The 22,746-nt window shown below is 30.7% G+C and overlaps 1 protein-coding gene across 1 annotated transcript; it reads left to right on the plus strand.

Annotated features, from left to right (window-relative positions):
- Window positions 1-1,320: 1,320 nt before the first annotated feature.
- Window positions 1,321-21,056, plus strand: KaiR1D (Kainate-type ionotropic glutamate receptor subunit 1D). Its single transcript, XM_065515852.1, has 13 exons — window positions 1,321-1,567; window positions 1,953-2,108; window positions 11,449-11,543; window positions 11,615-11,704; window positions 14,977-15,134; window positions 15,200-15,875; window positions 15,944-16,113; window positions 16,178-16,438; window positions 16,498-16,626; window positions 16,687-16,885; window positions 16,945-17,056; window positions 20,049-20,168; window positions 20,231-21,056. The coding sequence occupies exons 1-13, from the start codon at window positions 1,486-1,488 to the stop codon at window positions 20,524-20,526; spliced, it is 2,544 nt and encodes an 847-aa protein (XP_065371924.1). The 5' UTR covers window positions 1,321-1,485; the 3' UTR covers window positions 20,527-21,056.
- The last annotated feature ends 1,690 nt before the right edge of the window (window positions 21,057-22,746 follow it).

The following is a 22,746-nucleotide window of genomic DNA, read 5'->3' on the forward strand; positions in this document are numbered from 1 at the left end:
CTGTAAATTTGTACCTTTTTGTTAATTAATTATATCCTTCTCCATGAGTTTGTCATTCCGTTTGTAATTCCTACATTTTTCATTTCCGACCCTATAAAGTTTATATATTCTGGATCATTATAGATAGCGGAGTCCATATAGCCATGTCCGTCAGTCCGTCTGTATGTTAAAATCAACATTCCGTAGCCCCTTACATGATTCATACATCAAAATATCGGGAATTGTCCCGGCTTAGCTGCTATTTAAAATCGAGACAATCGGCCCATAAATGACCTATTTTGATTACTAAGCCAATAATATAGACAATGTGGATATCCAATACTAAATATTTCAAAGTTCATAGCAACGGCGTATATAAGACCAAAGTAGGTCGGACCTACAATATTTTTTACTCCGAATTTTTTTCAACAAAAAAATTTTTTTGTTATAAAATTTTTTTCACTAATAAATTTAAAATTGAAAAAAAAAATTAAAAACTAAATTTTTGCCATACAAAGATTTTTAATAAAAAATTTAAATTTTATTTACCTAAACATATTTAAAATTTGTATTTTAAAGTATAATTTGGTGAAGGGAATATAAGATTCGTCACAGCTGAATATAAATACAGGTAAGCCTCCATTTACGCGGTACTTTATTTACGCGAATTCGATATTACGCGAACTCAAATTAGCAACCATTTTTTCAAATACGCGATTTTTATATAACGCGGCAAAAAACAACAAGAAACGAAATAGTTTGTTTTTTAATTGACATTTTTTCCTTAATTTTCGATAAGAAATATTTTTTTTTAATTAAATTTTTTTACTTTACTTTTGTTTTAAGTATGTAGTATATCGTCGCCATTTCGTTCTAAATTAGAACCTCGTTTTACGCGAATTTGATATACACGCTACTTTTTTGGGCCCAACAAACCGCGTAAATGGAGGCCTACCTGTACTAACATTTACTGAGGGATGTATTTTTATTTTAGAGTGCTTTTGTTGTTTATAATATATGTATAACCCGAATTTTGTCATGTATTGACCGATACTGTATAACATTTAACAAAAGCTTTTGTTATAAAAAGTTTAATTTACAGTAACTTTGTATATACTGTACAAGGTTCATGTCTCTACTGGAATCACAAAACATTAGCTTTTAAGCAACGGAAAAGCTGTATTTTTTATTTACAAAATTCTTATCAATAACAGCATTCACTGCGCAATTGTTATAAATGTCAAATGTCAGCATTGTTTGCAGAGCAAAGATGTTGATTGTACTTCAAAATACCCATAGTATTTGTCATTTAGCATCTTTTTGCCGTTAAAGTTTAGTACATCAACAGCTTTTGCAGGAAATACACATCAAGTCGTAAAAGTAAAACAAACAAAATGAAACGCGTGTGAAACTCAGTATAAAAATCACAAATAGAAAAAATATCAATTAATGCAACATTTTTAAACCAAAAAAAAAAATCTATTAAAGTTTAAAAGAAAAATTATTATGCATTTGTGGCCTAATGTAGCGGGCATATTTTTCGCCTGTCTAACATTAACAAAAGCCCTGCCTGATGTGATAAAAATTGGTAAGAAAATGTTGAAAAAATTCTTTCATAGATCCCATTCATCCGTGCAGCATCATCAGGATGTATCTGCGTTTTTCGACGGTTGTATTGATTTTTCATCGTGTCACCGCAGCACATGGTACTGTGTACAAACTGCGTATGTGTGCGTAAATTTGTCATTGTAATGGTGTTGTTTACATTTTCTGTACTAAAACTTTTATGCGAAGCAATGTAAACAAAGTGTTTTTATGAGTGAAAATTAATTTGTTTTTATTTGCTTAATTTGCATGAGAATGTGTGTTTGTTTATTTTAGAGAGTAATATTTATTTGTTTACTTTTTCTTTGTATTTACTTTCCGGTTTTTTGACAAATCCTTGTTAAACCATTAATCGTATACAACTAAAGGTGGACTTTTCCATCCCACCGACGACAACCAGGAGTTGGCATTTCGCCAGGCAGTTGATCGTATTAATGCTGATCGTATGATTTTGCCACGTTCGAAGCTGGTAGCGCAAATTGAACGTATTTCGCCGTTTGACAGTTTTCATGCCGGCAAAAGAGGTGAGTAATAATACTTATACAATATAATTTGAGGTATTATTAACAGCAAAATTTAATTTTGGTTTGCATTGATTAAAATTATACAAGTTTTTTTTCATATTCATAGGAAATAGGTAGAGAAAATATTTAAAAATTTATGTTACATTGAGTTACTGAAACTACATTATTCAGCTGATAATTGAGGACAGATGAACGGGATACAAAACTTCTCATGTTAATAGGACTATAGGTGGTGTTATGTATTATTGAGACTTTTTGTCACAAGAACGCAGCCTTTTGAAATCGGTAACATTGCGTTGAATACTTCACATAAATGACATCCTAAATAGGACTTAACGCCTATAAATATGTATTTCTCAAAACAAAATTTAATACAAGGATGTTGTACGATCACAGACCGATCCTCAAAGAATTTAGTAGTGTATTTACCATATGTCCCACTATAAGAAGAGAGGTTATTTATGCGTTTGTGCTGATGTTTGTAACGCGCAAAAATATAAGTTTGTATAAGATCTTTACGTATACCGATCGTATCTAAATCTCTTTCTTAGTCGATATAATGATATCCGTCTGGCTCTCCATGTAAACTTGTGCGTAAAGTAAAGGTCGAAATTTTTAAGGAATTTCGATAAGATTTGGAACATGTGTTGTTTGAAATCGGCCCATTATTTCACGTAGATCCCACATGTATCGAAATTTGGCTTTTTTGCCATAAATATTTAAATTGTATAGGTATCCTCACAAATTTCTCCACCAATAAATCTTCTATCTATATATATAAAAATCAAATGTCGTTCGTTGGTAATTGCATCAGTAGAGAACGGCCGGACCGATTTAGACAAATTTTTTTTTAAAATGTTGGTCATAGCCCAACTTAGGTTTTTACAGAATGAAAAATTGCCCACGCCCACTTTTACTCCCACTTTGGATAATTTGGATAATTGGATAATTTGGCATAAGTTTTTACATAAATAAAAATTGTCCACGTCCACTAATACGTCAACTTATTAAATATGTATATCTGCAAAATACATCGGTCTGTGATCAATCATATTTCAGACCAAAATTCGATTACTTATATAAAAACTCACAATAGCTTAAAGCGTTGAATCACGAAAAGGAGCTCGATCTGTGACAAACCTATTTCTGACCAAAAATCGATTTTTTATATAACTCAAAATATCTGAATTCGCTAATAACTTGGCCAATAAGCGTTTAATCAAGAAAAAGAGCTCGATCTGTGATCACTCATATTTCTGACCAAAAATCGATTTTTTATATAAAAACTCAAAATATCTAAATTCGCTAATAACTTGGCCAATAAGCGTTTAATTAAGAAAACGAGCTCGATCTGTGATCACTAATATTTCTGACCAAAAATCGATTTTTTATATAAAAACTCAAAATATCTAAATTCGCTAATAACTTGGCCAATAAGCGTTTAATCAAGAAAAAGAGCTCGATCTGCGATCACTCATATTTCTGACCAAAAATCGATTTTTTATATAAAAACTCAAAATATCTAAATTCGCTAATAACTTGGCCAATAAGCGTTTAATTAAGAAAACGAGCTCGATCTGTGATCACTCATATTTCTGACCAAAATTCGATTTTTTATATAATAACTCAAAATATCTGAATTCGCTAATAACTTGGCCAATAAGCGTTGAATCAAGAAAAATATCTAAATTCGCTAATAACATGGCCAATAAACGTTGAATCACGAAAAAGAGCTCGATCAGTGACCAATCATATTTCTGACCAAAAATCGATTTTTTATATAATAACTCAAAATATCTGAATTCGCTAATAACTTGGCCAATAAGTGTTTAATCAAGAAAAAGAACTCGATCTGTGATCACTCATATTTCTGACCAAAAATCGATTTTTTATATAAAAACTCAAAATATCTAAATTCGCTAATAACTTGGCCAATAAGCGTTGAATCAAGAAAAGGAAAAAGTCAAAAAAGTCTTTAACAAGCATAAATCACAAAAATAATTTTAATTCATTAGAATCACGCAACCTAATTTCATGGCGATCGGTCCATAATTTGGCATAAATATCTTGAAAATTTTGGTATCCAAATTAAATTCAACACAAAAAAGTTTTATACAGAAATAAAACACAGGTCATAATATCATGCCGAGTTCATAATTGGTCATAGCTCCTCTTCCGAAGTCACTTTAACGAGCATAAATCTTTTAATAATTGGTCAATTCCTAAAATTTCCTTAAATACTACTACTCTGTATGTTATGTTTATTGTGTTATTGTAACCAACCAGCAGATACCTGCGTCGAACACCTAAAAGTCGGTTAAGCCGAGCCGCCGAATCGTGAATTATTAGGACATTATGACATGATAAGAGACCTTGTGAATTGACCTAATGTTTGTATCCAAATTAAATACAACAAAAAAGTTTTGTATCTACACAAATCACGCATTCTGATTAGTCATAGCTCCGGACGAACCATGTTACTTCCGAAAATCATTCACGAAAAACAAATACATACGTGAAATTTTAAAAGAAAACTTTACTATAGTCGGGCTTGACCGTCTTAGTTTCTTACTTGTTAACTCTTATAATGTCATTTAAATTTTTTATTATATAAATCAAATGTTTAACATATATGTACATTAGAGTGCTCCAAGATTGTATGGACGAAAAAAAATTTCTAGGTACAGGCCGCCCCCCCCTCTAGAATTGTTCTATGTATTGTAGAAACACGTTGTGTAAAATATTAGGATGATAGGATAACGTTAACTGGTGGCGCAACGACGCTGAAGTTTTGAGGTGCATTTACAAGGGGAGAATATGCAATTTTTTCAGTTTTTGTAAAAATTTTGCCATTAAATAATGACTTTTACAATTTAATTTAAAAGAATCGAAATGTGTACGTAATTGTCATTATAATAAGATATAAAAGACAAAAATTGGTGAAAAAATGTTAAAGTTATTAAAAAATCGCCAGGCCATTAACGTGTCTCAGGCCACTAGAACAAGAAATTTATGAACAAAATTAACATATTTTGAGAAATATTAAAATAAAAGCTTATTTTTACTTAAAATATATCCATATTTACTTGTATATGAGTTTTCGTCCTCGTAGGATACCGTTAACCTATTCGCAGGTATGACCAAAAAAATTAAATTTTTTTAACGGCAGTTTCAAAACTCCAATTTCAAATTTTTAAAAATTTTGTTAAACAAATTTCAGAATTTTTTGATCATCACATGGGGATTTATTGACAACATAATAGGGAATAAAAATGTGAAAAAAGTATGTCAATACCTCCTATAGTTTTTCCGTACCTGCGATATAAATTTTGCGATTTTCGAGAAAAACTAATTTTTTGGCCATATTTTGGGGAATGACCAGAATTTCCTTACTGTAATGAGTTTTAAGTAAAAGCTATTCAGAATAATATAGTCCAGGTAATTTTAAATATAGTCTGAAAGTTTTACTAAAATCGGAAAACTTTAACCCTTAAATCGTGAAGGTCAAAGGTCAATTTTTTCAATATTTGGAATTTCTCATGGAAAGATAGCGAAATATTATATATTTTTGGGCCGATTTTGATGAAACTTAAGAAAAATATAAAATGAAGTCTAGTATTCACAATAACAGTACAAAAATGGAAATTAACCCTTAAGAGTACTTGGGGTCAAAATTAATGTGTTTTTCGTGATTTTAAAAGTTGAGGGTCATTTGGACCCCAAGTGCTATTAAGGGTTAATTTCCATTTTTGTACTGTTATTGTGAATACTAGACTTCATTTTATATTTTTCTTAAGTTTCATCAAAATCGGCCCAAAAATATATAATATTTCGCTATCTTTCCATGAGAAATTCCAAATATTGAAAAAATTGACCTTTGACCTTCACGATTTAAGGGTTAAAGTTTTCCGATTTTAGTAAAACTTTCAGACTATATTTAAAATTACCTGGACTATATTATTCTGAATAGCTTTTACTTAAAACTCATTACAGTAAGGAAATTCTGGTCATTCCCCAAAATATGGCCAAAAAATTAGTTTTTCTCGAAAATCGCAAAATTTATATCGCAGGTACGGAAAAACTATAGGAGGTATTGACATACTTTTTTCACATTTTTATTCCCTATTATGTTGTCAATAAATCCCCATGTGATGATCAAAAAATTCTGAAATTTGTTTAACAAAATTTTTAAAAATTTGAAATTGGAGTTTTGAAACTGCCGTTAAAAAAATTTAATTTTTTTGGTCATACCTGCGAATAGGTTAACGGTATCCTACGAGGACAAAAACTCATATACAAGTAAATATGGATATATTTTAAGTAAAAATAAGCTTTTATTTTAATATTTCTCAAAATATGTTAATTTTGTTCATAAATTTCTTGTTCTAGTGGCCTGAGACACGTTAATGGCCTGGCGATTTTTTAATAACTTTAACATTTTTTCACCAATTTTTGTCTTTTATATCTTATTATAATGACAATTACGTACACATTTCGATTCTTTTAAATTAAATTGTAAAAGTCATTATTTAATGGCAAAATTTTTACAAAAACTGAAAAAATTGCATATTCTCCCCTTGTAAATGCACCTCAAAACTTCAGCGTCGTTGCGCCACCAGTTAACGTTATCCTATCATCCTAATATTTTACACAACGTGTTTCTACAATACATAGAACAATTCTAGAGGGGGGGACGGTCAAAATTCGCAATTTTATTTTTTTGGAGCACTCTAATGTACATATCGATGGCTTAATATAAAAAAGGCGTAACTCGATTTTTTGTTACTTTATAGGAGAAGGAAAAATCTTAATAAAATCCATAAAATTTTAGACTCAAGAAAAGTTTTAATGCTATTTTTAATAAGAAGAGACATCACATTTTATTTCTCATTTAAAATTTATTTATTTTTTTGTTTCAATGAAGTTATTTAATATACTTTTTATACATTGATATTTTTGAAAAATAAAAATTAGTTACGCCTTTTTTATATTAAGCCATCGATATGTACTTAATTCAATTCATAACATAAAATCTGCCAAACATTGTAATAGACAGACCGAAACTGTTTTTTTCTGGCCGATGCAAAAACTCATTATTCACCCTAATCCGTAACAAACCCAACATTTTTAAATGTACTTCTAATTTGCGAAATTCATTTTCTTGACATATAACTAATGAGCTCCTTTATTGTTGCTATTGTAATATATGATGACCATGCCTCATTTATAGCTTGATACAATTTGTTTGGATCTCGATGTGTCAATTCCTGATTTAACAGTACTTTGGATTTAGTCTGTTATTGTCAGGTCGATGAACTCTCCTCATTCCATTAGTATCAACAAAATTTAATTTAGATTCATCATCCAGTTGTACTGTTCGCGAGCAAATTTAAGCTGAGCTTTACGGTTTTTCTTTTGATACAGTCAGTACATTTAACTCCAGACTGAGAGAATCTATTACTCTAGATCGGCGATGTATGTTCACATTGTTCAGATTACGAAGATTTTCGTCAATTTACACGTACACAACCCGAATGTAAACAAAACACACAGCAAGAGCGTAAAAATACAAATAACTCATTTAGTTGCAAATAGGGGAATCCAGTTCCCGAAAATCCCAGGGTTTTCGGGATTTCTTAAAACCCGATTTTTTAATTTTAAATCCCGAGATTTTCCAAATCCCGTTTTTCATAAATAGGGGAAATTGTCATTTTTGTGTGCCTTTTTTATGCATTTTGACATTCTACATGCCCGAATATCGCAAAGTGATGTTCAGCAAAGTTGTTAAGCTCAACTCCTGCTACAACATAGTTAATAAAGGAAAGCGGTATTTTTGGTTTTCCTAGAGTGGGGCTCTGGAAAATCAATTCTCCACATTTTTTCTAAGTTATCTAACAAAACTCAATTTAAATCCTCTTCAAACGAAATTGATTTTATCTCAGATGAGGAGCTCGAACAAAATGATAATATTTCGATTGCTCAAAGGCTAAAAGATATTATTAATAAATGTAAAAAACCCAAATAACAATAACGAAACCAAGTTATAATGTAGATTTGCAACTTGCAAAAGAAATAGATCACTCGGAAACAAAATTCGTTCCAGAATGGCAAACGAAACCATAGATGCATTAGTATGCTTTTTAGTGTATAATAAAAATTAATTGCTAAATAAAAAATTTACTTTCAATTGTAAAGACATACTTATGTACGTTTCTTTCTTATAACCCCGGATCGGAATTTCGGGATTTCGATCCCCGGGATTTTCAAAAATCAGTCCCGTTTAGCATCTCTAGTTGCAAATAATAGAGCGTAAAAATACAAATATTTCATTATGTTGCTTGATGTTGTTGCCGATATTTTTTTTTTAATCATTCATTCACACTTAGAGGTTTGTGTGAATGAATGATTAAAAAAAAATATCGGTTCCTATTTCTTAATTCCATTTTCGAAATTAAAGTAAATTAGATCTCTTAACCCTTACATTAATGAATTCATTATGAATTAATACTTAGGCTTCATTCCTTTGAGAATTAATTCTTTATACAATATAATTTATTCCTGATTATCATTCAAATATTCTTGAATTCAAGTCCATTACAAAATAGCTTTAGAAATGTACTGAATGACTAAATTGTTCTCCAATTCAAATCCATTACAAAAAGGTTTAAGTTTAAGTCCATTCTGAATTAATTCAACGATGATCTAATTCTATTTAAATAAAAGTCTTTAAATGAAGATAAGGAATTATGGAATGAATGGTAGATATTTTTTTAATTCCCAATTAAGATTTTAGTGAATTAAACTGATTTTTTTTTGTGAGTCCAGTCAACTGTAATAAAAAAGCTCCCTAAAGTATGCAGTACAAATTTAGATATTTTATTTGCAAATAAATAAGAACAGGCTGGAAAAAAAGTATGGGTCTAAAATTAAAATGTATATCTGCCGACAACTCCAAATATGACTCTGAATTTCAACATGAATTACATCATGAATTACATTTTGAATTCCTTAATTCATAAAATTATGAATAACAAATATATACATGAACCGTATATGTATTAAGCATAAACATTGCAATCATAAGCATTTAAATTTTGTCATGTTTAAGCTCAAGCAAACAAAAAACATTAATCCTCTTGCCATACAAACATACAGTTTCCCAAAATAGTTTAATCCTTAAGCCTCTGCAACGATATAATTTCGAATCTATTGTTTTACTAAATATTCCTCTTAAAATTTAAATGAATTACAAACAAAAAAATGTCTACAAGATGAAATACATTTCAAGTATAATCAAACAGAAGATAAACATTTTTTGGGACGCTCATAGAAAAAGGTATCTAAATACCTGTGTAGCAGTATAAATACACCAATCAAGCAGTGTGCTCCAAATGCGGCTTGACACATAATTCTGTTGCAGTGGGAGAGAGATGCTGCTGCTGCTGTCATAAATGAAATTGTGCTGTGTATGACACGAAGATGAATACCAGCATACAATAAAACCAACAAACCAACCTTCCAAACTGACAGACATCCTGCCAACCACAGAGACAAACAACCGTAAGATGAACAAAAAGAAGCTTATAAAGAATTGCAGTAACCAAATAATGGCATACAATAGAGCAAAGCTTAGACAAAAATATATATGTAGATATGTAGTTGAATATTATATAAACCCTAGGGTATTCAAATTATTCGATTTTTCTGTTCGAATAATACGAATAATTCGAATAAGAGATCTTAACTTGTTCGTATAATAAGTCGAATTATTGAAATAAAATAAATTGTTTTAAAAAAGTTAAAATTGGAATTTTAATGTAGGTTTTTCAATATTTTATTGTTAAAGAAAATCAAAAAAAAACGTTAAAGTTAACAATTCAAGTATTGATAGTGTTAAAAACCATTGGAAAACAAAATCAATTCTAAAATCATTCAATCCGTACTAATTCATTGGTTCAAGATCTAAATTAAACATTTTGAAAGACTTGTTTTTAGAATTGTAACAGTGATCGAAAGATTCCCTTTATCTTTAGTTATTTGTCGAATTTCAGAAACAATACAATTTTTGTGGGTCATTATTAATTATTATATCCTACACCACCTTAGTGGGAGTCGATTAAACGATGTTCGTCCGTCTGGCTGGCTGGTTGGTTGGCTGTCCATGTAAACCTTGTGCAAAGAGAACAGGTCGCAATTTTGAAGATATTTCGATAAAATTTGGTACATATGTATATTTTTTTCGGCCCAAGGACGAAGCCTATTGAAACTGGCTGAAATCGGTCCATTATTCACATAGCAACCATACAAATGTCCTCTCGAAATTGGACTTTATCGGTCATAAATGTTTAATTTATATATGTATCTACACAAATTTCGCTCCAAATTAGTTTTATATGTACAAAATTCATGTCACCAAATTTTGTTACGATCGGTCCATAATTAGTCATAGCTCGCATATAGACCCGCTTCCGAAAATCACTTTAACGTGCTTAAATCACTTAAAAATGTTGGTATATACACAAAATTCAACATAAATAACTTTCATATAGGTATAAATCACTAATTTTATGATGATCGGTCCATAATTGGTCATAGATCCCATATAAGGCACACTTCCGAAAATCACTCACGAATATAAATTGATATTTTAAAAGAGAAATATTTTTACTCATTTACTTGGTGTACCATACTTTCTTACTTGTTTAAATTTGGAATTATGAAAAATGTTAAGCAATTTAATAAATTTAAACATATATGTACATTTATTCGTTTTATTCGATTATTCTACATAAAATTGTTCGAATTATTCGTTATTCGAAAATGGCCATTTTTAGATTGTTCGAATAATTATTCGTAAGAAATTATTCGATTAATCGAACGATCATTACTCGATTGTATACCCTAATAGAATATAGAATTTGGCATGTCTTATTTCACATTAATACGACATTATTTTGACATAGAAACAAAAACAATTGTTATTAAGGATAACCGGTGTTATACTCGTAACATGAATTGCATTTGAGGATACTCATCCAGTGCTTATAAGCCGGCACATTTGTATATGAGTGGGAGGCAGTTGGATGATAGTTGGGAAAGTGAACGAAAAAGAAGGTACTTACATACATACATGTGTAGCAGAATGTCAGACAAGACTTTAATATGAATTACAAGTTGATACTTAAGAACCAATTAATCCAGAAACTACCAGAGAATTATAGTACAAGGAGTGGCTTTTTTTAATGTATTAAAACGATTACGTTAAGAGTATTATAATACTTTTAAACAAAGGAAACACAAATTACAAAAATTTAATCGTTTAATATTTCTTTCTATTTAGTATGCGGTCTTTTGAATGTGGGAGTAGCTGCAATATTTGGACCTCAGTCAACACATACCGCCAGTCATGTTCAAAGTATTTGTGATAATATGGAGGTAAAGAAATGTTTAAATATTTTGCATTATTTAAAAACTAAATGCGTTTGGATATTTGTTGTTTTTTGCAGATTCCCCATTTGGAAAATCGTTGGGATTATCGTTTGAGAAGAGAAAGTTGTTTGGTCAACTTATATCCTCATCCCAATACTTTGGCTATGGTAAGTTTTTATTTTAAACTAAATATGTACTAAACCAGGCAGGGAATTTTTTTTTGTTTTATTCCAAATTTAAAATCTCTTCTATTTGCCATTTATACTTTAAAACATTTTAATTAATAAAGTTTGAATTCGTTAATCTTTAAACAAGAGTTAGGAATTTCGATTTCCCCTTACTATAACTATAACGAAATCGGAAGTAAAATACGGGTTTATTCGTTACTTTGACCCCTTTCACACTAGGCAATTTAGTTGCGCAAGTCTCTTGTGTTTGTAGATGCCAGAGGTAATGTCGGGTTAAGTAGAAGAAAATTTAGCATGCTGTTTTGTTGTTGGGCAAGAGACTTGCGCAACAAGATTGCCTAGTGTGAAAGAGGTATTTGTTCTGCAGTGAAGCATATCCCAGAGAAAGCGTTCTGCGTCGACCGAAACAAATAGTAGTTGGACAGGGCAAGGTCTGAACTATAACGCGTGTGAGGGGCAACCACTTCATTCTAAATACTTTTTAACAGGTATTACAAAATGTGACCGAGCGTTGTCATGATGGAATATTACGGTTTCATGTCTGGCCGCATATTCTGAGACTTTTTCGGCCAACGTTCTCTTCAAACGAATCAGTTGCGATCGGTACAGGTTCCCTGTGATGGCATGGTCAGGTTTCAACAGCTAATAGATAGGTAGGTTTATGTGTCTTTATTGTGAATAAATTTTCAGGCTTTTCTTTTTATGCCTCCCATTAATATCTGCACAACTTTTCTTCCCACTTCTACCTTTGTTCCAGCATATTTATTCCACTTTGTTCTCATCAAAATCTGGTTATTTACTGTACCTGCACTCTTTTTAAATTTACGTTTAACAATTGCCCAATATATCTCGATTGGACGAAGATTTGGGCAATTTGTTTAAATGATGTGTTTTGGTATGACATCAATATTATTCTCATTATACCACTTCATAGTTGTATTTGAGTAATGACAACATGTCATTGAGTAATGACAACTTGATTAAAACTTTGTATCAGATGTGAGATGTCTTATAAATGACAGCAATCGCTTTTCCAAACTCTCTTTACATCCTACACCACGATAGTGGGGAGGGTAAATGCGTTTGTGCAGATGTTTGTAACGCCCACAAATATTAGTCTAACGCCCACCTTAAAGTATATCGATCGACTTAGAATCACTTTCTTTCGGCACAAGGACGAAACCTATTGAAACTGGCTGAAATCGGTTCATTATTTCACCTAGCCCCCATACAAATGTCCTTCCGAAATTTGACTTTATCGGTCATAAATGTTTAATTTATATATGTATCTCCACAAATTCCGCTCCAAATAAGTTTTATATATAAAATCGGTCCATAATTAGTCAATCTCCCATATAGACCCGCTTCCGAAAATCACTTTAACGTGCATAAATCGCTTAAAAATGTTGGTATGCTCCATAATTGGTCATAGCTCCCATATAAGGCCCTCTTCCGAAAATCACTCAAAAATATAAATTATTGAAATTTAAAAAAAAATGTTTTTGCTCTTTTACTTAGTGTAGGGTATTATATGGTCGGGCTTGACCGATCATACTTTCTTACTTGTTTTATATATAATACTGAAAATTCTTTAAAAACCATGGTAGAACCAACCAGGTACAATTATTCAATATTTACCCCTACAACGTCAAATAACGCATTTACTCTCATCACTTTTTATTTTGTTTTCGCAATGTTTTGCACGTTATATTAAAACTAATACATATTTATTTAGAAAAAAATTAATTTGAATTGAATATTTCACGAAAAAAGGTAAATACACAAAAATTTGTTTAATTAATTTATTTTTGTATTAGGGAATGTATAATTGAGAAAGTACTTTTTAATAATTGTACCTTGCTTGTTCTGCCATGTTTAAAAACTTGTCTGAAAAGCTTGACTCTTCAAACCGCAACTGCGGATTGCCTGCCAAATTAATATTTTTGTTAAATTTTACGTATTCACATTTAAAGGCCACACAACCTCGAGCTGCCGAGATGTAAAATTTTTTACCTGATATCTGACGAAAATCAGATTTTGGCTATCTTTTAACCCGACAAAGTCGGATTTTCTAAATATTTGTGCACAATTTTAACTCTAGCTAGCTTCTTTTTCCATTGTTCTACACTTTTTAAAAAAAAAAAAATTATGGCATTTAAAAATCTACCAAATTTAAGGAAATATGTTGGAAGATTTTTATAAAAAAATTTAATTTAAAAAATATTAAAAAATTTTAAATTTTTATTTTTTCGCTTTTCCCTTTTTGATATGAAAAATTGTTACTTTGAGTATTGTTTGAGAAGGTGGTTCCGCAGTGGATCTGAGCCTGTACTAAACTAATAATCAGGGAAACCGGAAATATGCTCTAAAAAAAAGCGTTTTAAGCGCTTTAAATATGCAGTAAAAACTTCAAAATATGCTCTTAAAATTTTAAAAATATGCTCTTAAAAAAACAAACTTTTACATAATTTTGAACGAAAAAATATACTTCTATTTAAAAAAATAAACAAAAATATCATGAACTAAAATAAGTACAACCAAAAATAAATTCAACATAAAAACAATATGAACTTAAGCTATGTAAAGCTCTCGAGAGGTATTTTTTGATGATATTTTATATAAATATAAAGTCACTTCTTCAATTAAGGTTAATATTGCAATAAATTACAAAATATTGAATTGAATTTTCAAATAAAAATCGTTGTCTATTGGATCTGAAAAGATTTTTATACATAGAAAATGTTCTTTCGACATCAACTGATGTTATAGGAGCAAATTTAAAAGACAATATTTCTTTAACACTTAGAACGGTTAAGTTTGAATTAGAACTAAAATTTGATATTTAGATGGCGCTATTATTAAAATAGTGCTTATTTTATATTAAAAAAAAAACATATATTTTTCAATTTTGAATTTTAAACAAAGGAAGTAAAAACCTGTAACACAACAGCGAAAAATAAGCAAGACAAAATTTGTTTTTGATAAAGTCAAAATATGCTATTTAACAGTAAAATATGCTCTAAAAACGCAAAAATATGACATAAATATATTAAAACAAATATATGCAAAAATATGCATTTAAGGGTAAAACGTGCAAAAATATGCACTAACAAATCGATGCCAAAATTCTTAAATAGTTCTGAAACGTGTAAATATCTTATCCATTAGACTCACCAGAAAAAACATGAATTTGCATATTTTGGTTTCCCTGCTAATAATAAATATTAAAATTCATTGTATTCAAATTTCAGGCCTACGTTGATATTGTACGTTCTTGGGGCTGGAAATCGTTTACCATAATATATGAGAGTAATGATGGCATAGTTCGTTTGCAAGAGCTGCTGAAGGACCATGGCTCTACACCCCATCCCATAACTGTGCGACAACTAAGTGATAGCGGAGATTATAGGTAAGAGAATTCTGAAATACTCTTATAGGTGGTGTTTAGAAAACTTTGTTAAATCTATTTCGCAGACCTCTACTTAAACAAATCAAAAACTCTGCAGAAGGCAACATTGTTTTGGATTGCACCACCGAAAAAATCTATGAGGTCCTAAAACAGGCTCAACAAGTTGGCATGATGAGTGATTATCACAGTTATTTAATAACATCACTTGATCTTCATACCATTAATTTGGATGAATTTCGCTATGGTGGCACCAATGTCACCGGTTTCCGTTTGGTAAATGAAAAGGTGGTTAATGATGTTGTACGCCAATGGAGTATTGAGGAGAAGGGTGTTTTGCGTTCGGCCAATTTGTCGACAATTAAGACCGAAACAGCATTAATGTATGATGCCGTACATTTGTTTGCCAAAGCATTGCACGATCTGGATACGTCACAACAAATCGATATTCACCCATTGAGTTGTGATGGCCAGAATACCTGGCAGCATGGTTTCAGTTTGATTAATTACATGAAAATAGTGGAAATGAAAGGTTTAACAAATGTCATAAAATTTGATCATCAGGGTTTTCGTAGTGATTTTATCCTGGACATAGTGGAATTAAGTCCGGGTGGAGTGCGTAAGATTGGTACTTGGAATTCCACAATGCAGGAGGGAATTAATTTTACCAGAACGTATAGTCAGAAGCAACAAGAAATCGAAGCAAGTTTGAAAAATCGAACTTTGATTGTGACAACAATTTTGGTGAGTTGGGTTATTCCCACACAACCAACGAGGAGGTTTTTATTAAAATTGTATTTGTAACTTTTCAGAGTAATCCATATTGCATGCGCAAAGAATCTGCTGTCTCCCTGAGCGGTAACGATCAGTTTGAGGGTTATGCTGTAGATTTAATTCACGAAATCTCTAAAGCTTTGGGTTTCAACTATAAAATTCAATTGGTGCCAGATGGCAGTTATGGCAGCTATAACAAACAGACGGGGTATTTATTAAAATAGAAAACGATTGCTTGCTTAATAATAAAACGTAAATGTTTATAATAATAGTGAATGGAATGGCATGATACGTGAACTTTTGGAGCAGCGTGCTGATTTGGCTATAGCCGATTTGACCATAACATTTGAAAGAGAACAGGCCGTGGACTTTACCACACCCTTTATGAATTTGGGTGTTTCCATATTGTACCGCAAACCCGTTAAACAACCACCGAATCTGTTTTCATTTCTATCACCTCTTTCCCTGGATGTTTGGATTTATATGGCTACGGCGTATTTGGGAGTGTCAGTGCTCTTGTTTATATTGGCCAAGTACTATGTTAAATGCTGCAACATTTGATAGTTTTTAAAACGTTTGCTCTTCATTTAAGATTCACTCCTTATGAATGGCCATATACCGATGCTCATGGTGAAAAGGTTGAGAATCAATTTACTTTACTCAACTGCATGTGGTTTGCAATTGGTTCTCTGATGCAGCAAGGCTGTGATTTCTTGCCCAAGTAGGTTTTAATACATATCTATCAATTGCCGCTTAATGTTATTTTGTTTGTCATTCTTAGAGCCTTATCCACCCGCATGGTTGCTGGTATGTGGTGGTTTTTCACTTTAATCATGATATCCTCGTATACTGCCAATTTGGCTGCTTTCCTAACTGTGGAACGCATGGACTCACCCATCGAAAGTGCTGAGGATTTGGCCAAACAAACCAGAATTAAATATGGTGCTTTAAAAGGTGGCAGCACAGCAGCCTTCTTTAGGGTATGTTTTGTGTGTTTAAAATTTAAGATCATTGTTTTCAATTGTGTGTTTTATAATAGGACTCGAAAATATCAACCTATCAAAGAATGTGGTCATTTATGGAATCAGCTAGACCCTCGGTGTTTACTTCAAGCAATGGCGAAGGTGTGGAAAGAGTTGCCAAAGGAAAAGGTATATAATAATGTTAATGATAAATGAATAGACAAAGACAAAGAAATCTAAAACAATGGATAATATTTTGATAGAAATAGTTACATAATTTATTTGAACCAAATATTAAAAATAAATCCTATAAAGGATAGGCTAACTTCTAGCAATATTTCCAGAAGTATTCCGTTTTTATATGCTTAATTCTGTATAAAAGATACTAAAATCAGCTTAATAGAACATATACAGTGGTTGACAAAAGAATGGAAACCTTTCCAAATATTCCATATGTAGCCCAAAATTTAAAATATTTTTTTAAAATAAAAAAATTTTGTTTAGTATTTTACTTGTATAGTTTTATTTATATAAATTAACTGAAAAACAAACAACATAATTAATTATATTCTGAAAAAGGGTAACAAAATTAAAAATATTCGCTATTTTGCTACTGACAAAACAATGGAAACTTTTAAACTTCTGCAAGAAAGAAGTGTAAAACGAAAATAATATTTAAAAGAACGATGTAAAAAGCAATCTGTTTACAGTTATTTTATTTTATTTTTAAATTCTGGTAATTTTTTACAATTTCTTTTTCTAAGTTTTTCATAATTGCTTTTTTTCAAAGTTAACGAAAATGGCTAAAGTTAAGATTTGTGATGACTTCAAAAATAAAATAATTAACAGTTATTTTATTTTTAAATTCTGGTAATTTTTCACAATTTATTTTTCTAAGTTTTTCGCATAATTGCTTTTTTCAAAGTTAACGAAAATGGCTAAAGTTAAGATTTGTGAAGACTTCAAAAATAAAATAATTAACGATTTTAAAGCTGGTTTAAAACAAAAAAGTATCTGTGACAAATATTCAATAAATAAATCAGCAGTTTTAAAAATTATAAAGAAATTTCGTGAGACCGGTTCTGTAAAAACTCAACATTTAGGTGGAAGACCTCGTAAGACTACGCCTAGACAAGATAATTTAATAGCGAGAGAGTTCAAGAAACTCCCAAAAATAACTCCTCGAGAGGTTGTTAATAGCCTAAAATTAGAAATAAGTACCCGAAGAGTTAGTCGCAGGGCAAATGAGGCTGGTCTTGGTTGCTATCGTCCTGTGAAAAAACCACTCATTTCTAAAAATTATATTTTATCTCGTTTTGAATTTGGAAATTCTTCCAGATCACATACCTTAATTTGTCCTCGTTTTTCCTCATTGATAATGCAACGTTCGTTTGTAGTAAGAGTTTGTCGTATCTGGAATTCTGTTTTACCATACAGTGACAGGCACTTCGGTCACTCTATTTCCGAATTTAAAAGCAAGATTAAGTCAAATCTTTAATATTTTGAATCTTTTTGGTGAAGGTGGTAATATGATATTATTTTTAATTTCTTTGCTTTTTATGATTTTTTTTTAGAGAAAACTATTCATGTTATTTTTATTTAGATTTAAGTTAAAAATATATAATATACAAATTATTTAATAATAAATTAATATAAATAATAATGTAAAATATAAGTGCCATATATAATCACTTTGTAATCAATTTGGCCATTCTTGGCTTACAGATTATCAATAAATAAATTGAATTGAAAAAGAACCGTTCCGCTCGTCTACAATTTGCCAGGGATCATTTAAACTGGTCGATACAGAAATGGAATACTGTCCTCTTTTCCGACGAATCCAAATACAATTTAAGAGGCAGTGATGGGAGAACATTTGTAAGACGACCAAAGGGAAAAGGATTAGATCCAAGGTACACAAATAAGACTGTAAAGTTTGGCGGTGGCAATATTATGGTATGGATGTTTTTCTGGACAAGGTATGGCCCCAATTCATATTATAAAAGATACCATGAAAGGTATAGGATACAGAACCATATTAAACGATGTTATGTATCCATACGCTGAGGAAAATATGCCTCTAGTTTGGAGATTCCAACACGACAACGACCCGAAACACACCTCTAGGGTTGTAACCGTGTGGTTACAATCCAACAAATCACCAGATCTCAATCCCATAGAAAATCTATGGGAAATTGTAGATCGTAAAATAAGGACCCAAAATTACACCAGGAAGGAAGATCTATCGGAGGCGGTTATAAGGGAATGGCAAAATATTTCAAAGGAGACCATTGACTCTTTAATTGGTTCAATGCATCGTCGATGTGTAGCAGTTACAAAAAATAAGGGATACCCAACAAAATATTGAGTTATTGCAAAGTTTAGACCATATTTGTTAAAATAATACCTAAGTTTCCATTGTTTTGTCAATGCCGTAATAAAGAAATCTTTTAATTTTGTTTTCTCATTTTTAGAATTTGTTTTTTGTTAAATTAAGTTAATAAAAGTATACAAATAAAATACTACAAAAATGTTAAAATTTTTTAAAAAACATTATTTCTGATTTTAGGCCACTAATGAAATATTTGGAAAAGTTGCCATTGTTTTGTCAACCATTGTATTTTAAAATTTAAATTTGTTATTCAAACTAAAAACATAAAGGAGTTTTTAATACATACAACACAGGGAATCAAAATCAAAAAAATTTAAAGGCTTTTTTTAAACCACTACACAATATTGATGTATTGTGGTTCCAGTAGTACAAATATGGTCCAAATTTTAAATTCTATGGAGAGGTTTTTTAAAAAAAATTTTATGTAAAATTTTGATTTTTTTAGACGTTTCTCCACATAATTAATAATTACTCCAAAATCGGTTTGTACGATATTATTAAAGTAAAATTAGAAAAATTTAAATTTACATATCCTTTAATCCGTTTATATATTGCATTTTAATCGGCTGAGTAGTTTCGGAGTACAAATTGAAGCAAAAAATATATTTTTTACGTGAAAATAGCAAATTTGTTTGTTTTAAAAAACTCATGAAAAATCGAAAATTTAATGGAATGAAAAAATTTTATCAGATATTTGTTATGTTATTTGGATCTAATTAAGATGTCCGACAATTCTAAACTATTTCTATAAATATTTTTTTAAATAAACTTATCATTTTGCTCATACAGGTAACTATGCCTTTCTAATGGAATCGACGTCTATTGAATATGTCACCGAGAGAAATTGTGATTTAACCCAAGTGGGTGGTATGTTAGATACCAAATCATATGGCATTGCCACACCACCGAGTAAGAAACCAATAAAACTAGAAAACCAATTTCTTGAAATACAATAATAAATTACTTTTCAGATTCTCCCTATCGTACTGCAATAAATAGTGTCATCTTGAAACTGCAGGAGGAAGGCAAATTACATATTCTCAAAACAAAATGGTGGAAAGAGAAACGAGGCGGTGGTAAATGTCGGGTCGAAACATCAAAATCTTCTTCAGCGGCCAATGAACTGGGTTTAGCAAATGTTGGTGGGGTATTTGTGGTATTAATGGGCGGCATGGGTGTGGCCTGCGTGGTGGCTGTATGTGAGTTTGTGTGGAAATCACGAAAAGTTGCTGTTGAAGAGCGTTTAAGTGCCATTTTACATGAATGAGATACGTCATAAACCCAAGATGAATGGGTTTAATGTCTATATAATTCATGCAGAACGAATACGAAATCAAATAAATTCTATTAAGAAAAAATTGCTCAAAAATGAAAATAAACAAACAATGAAACAATATCAAAATTTTTTCTCATCTTAAAAACAGACAACTATTTTTAAATCATCATCAAACAAATCATAACATTTAACTATATACTTTCTAAAATTCAAAATTAAAAAATGAAAAAGAAATTAATGAAATACATATACTTATATTCAAAGGTTTTTTTACATTCATGTATTGTGGTCCCTTTTTTCCTAATCGGAATAACCACAGGATATATTAAATATATATTGCAAGGTAAATAAAATCGAATTAAATAAAAATAAAACACTCATTAATATTTGCATTTATATACATTTATTATATAAACTAAATGGGAATTGTAACATAATTTAAGATGTATGTAGCTCATTAGATAAATAATATTGTATTTAAGAAATGGAAAATAAAAATTTTGATTTTCTGTTTTAGTTAATTTTTTGTTTAGTTTTTGATTTTTCAAAACATTTATAAGCATTTAAGTAGTTTTATAATATCGCACTGCGATGAATAGCATAAAGACATAAACAATGAAATGAAAATTAGTTTAATTTCGATAAATTAAAATTTGCTGTAAAACCAACAGAGTTAACCAATGGAACAACAAAATTATTTAAATAATAAAAATTAAAGAAAAAATTATGGTGTTTATATTGTACTTTATTTAAAGCTTGAAAGAATAAATGAGCCTGAACAATAAATGGCCTTCATGAGTTCTCGGACATGGTGATCTACTTATAGAGTTTTTCCTCTAGGTTAAGAGTGATTATGATGTGCTTTACTGCGTTTTCCAATCAGACTGTGACAATAATACGGGAGTTCAATCTAGAGTCCGTTTGCCATTGATATCTATGCGAAGAGTCATGCAGCAATAAATAATAAATGACCATTTTTGCGACGAGTAGTCAGCATGAGTCGTCCGATACTGCAGGGATTTAAACAACGAACGAATGTGTTCTAAAAGTCTATGTCCACTAGGTTAAGAGTAGCTGTGATGTCCTTGACTGCTCAATACCGTTTTACAAGCACAAAAATTATGCTTCGGTTGTTATAATACAAGAATTCAATCTAGAGACGTATACCGGGACATTAAGGCATACGTGGAAATGAGAAAGCTGACGAATGTGCAGTTACGATCGAATATAATCTATGAATGGATATCCAGAGAGTTGGCATACCGATGATCTACGATTGCCACTTGTAGAACATTCACAATGATGTAGCCTCTTCGACCCGTGAAATCACATACATGATTGGACTTATGTCGGAACCTATGAGTTACCCACGTAACAACTACTGCAGCAGTTGTTTGGACAAAAAGGAGACAAAAATCGGTACAACAGCTACTCAAGAATATCTTTTATCATCCAGACTAAGATAATCTGGACTGTCTCAGGGAAGTACAGTTGATTGATCTAATCAAAGTCACCAGAAGCAGTTACTGGAGATGGTTCTCACGGGAGCCGCAAGAATTACGAACTCGTCCAAATTAGTCTGATTTCACTTTTTCGTGTATTCGCTAACATGTTATGACATACGCTTGTGGAACTTTCAGGGACCAATGTCCATTATGGAACGATCTTGATAGATCGTTTCACTTAACATTAAATTTATTTTAAATCAATATTTTACTAAAAATTTTATGAAAGTTTTGGGTGATTTTTTGAAGTAAGTTTTATATGGGTACTATGATCAATTATGTAGTAATTCTCAGAAAATTTGATGGTGAGATTCTCACTAATATGAAACTTATTTATGATTAATTTTAAATGGATACCCACTATACTTTCTCTTTAACTGTGTTTTTTTATTTAGAGAAAAGTTTTCCAATCGATTTCAATTTATTTTGTTTTCAACAGTTAGATTGTTAAGACATTTATGAGGACAACAACTCTATTCCGGAAGTACAATTTTATAAGGGTTAGATGAGATCATAAACCCAATTTAGTCAATGTACCAAATTGTATCAAATTATCTTCAAAATTAAGACTTGCGTTTTGTGCACAAAATAGTTAGGCGTTATAAATAAAAATAAAATGGCGCAATATTTATTTTGTGTCATATACAATTACTACACATTCAGTTATTACCATAGATTAATACAATTAGATCGGAAACTCTCCTGT

The sequence above is a fragment of the Calliphora vicina genome, chromosome 1 (assembly GCF_958450345.1).
Source record: "Calliphora vicina chromosome 1, idCalVici1.1, whole genome shotgun sequence".
Taxonomy (NCBI): Eukaryota; Metazoa; Arthropoda; class Insecta; order Diptera; family Calliphoridae; genus Calliphora; species Calliphora vicina.

Excerpts from the sequence above, each read along its gene's own strand:
- KaiR1D (XM_065515852.1), top strand. The coding sequence starts at position 1,486 with ATGCATTTGTGGCCTAATGTAGCGGGCATATTTTTCGCCTGTCTAACA. Across the intron at positions 11,544-11,614 it reads GTATTTGTGATAATATGGAG|ATTCCCCATTTGGAAAATCG; the intron begins GTAAAGAAATGT and ends TGTTTTTTGCAG. Across the intron at positions 16,886-16,944 it reads GCACAGCAGCCTTCTTTAGG|GACTCGAAAATATCAACCTA; the intron begins GTATGTTTTGTG and ends GTTTTATAATAG.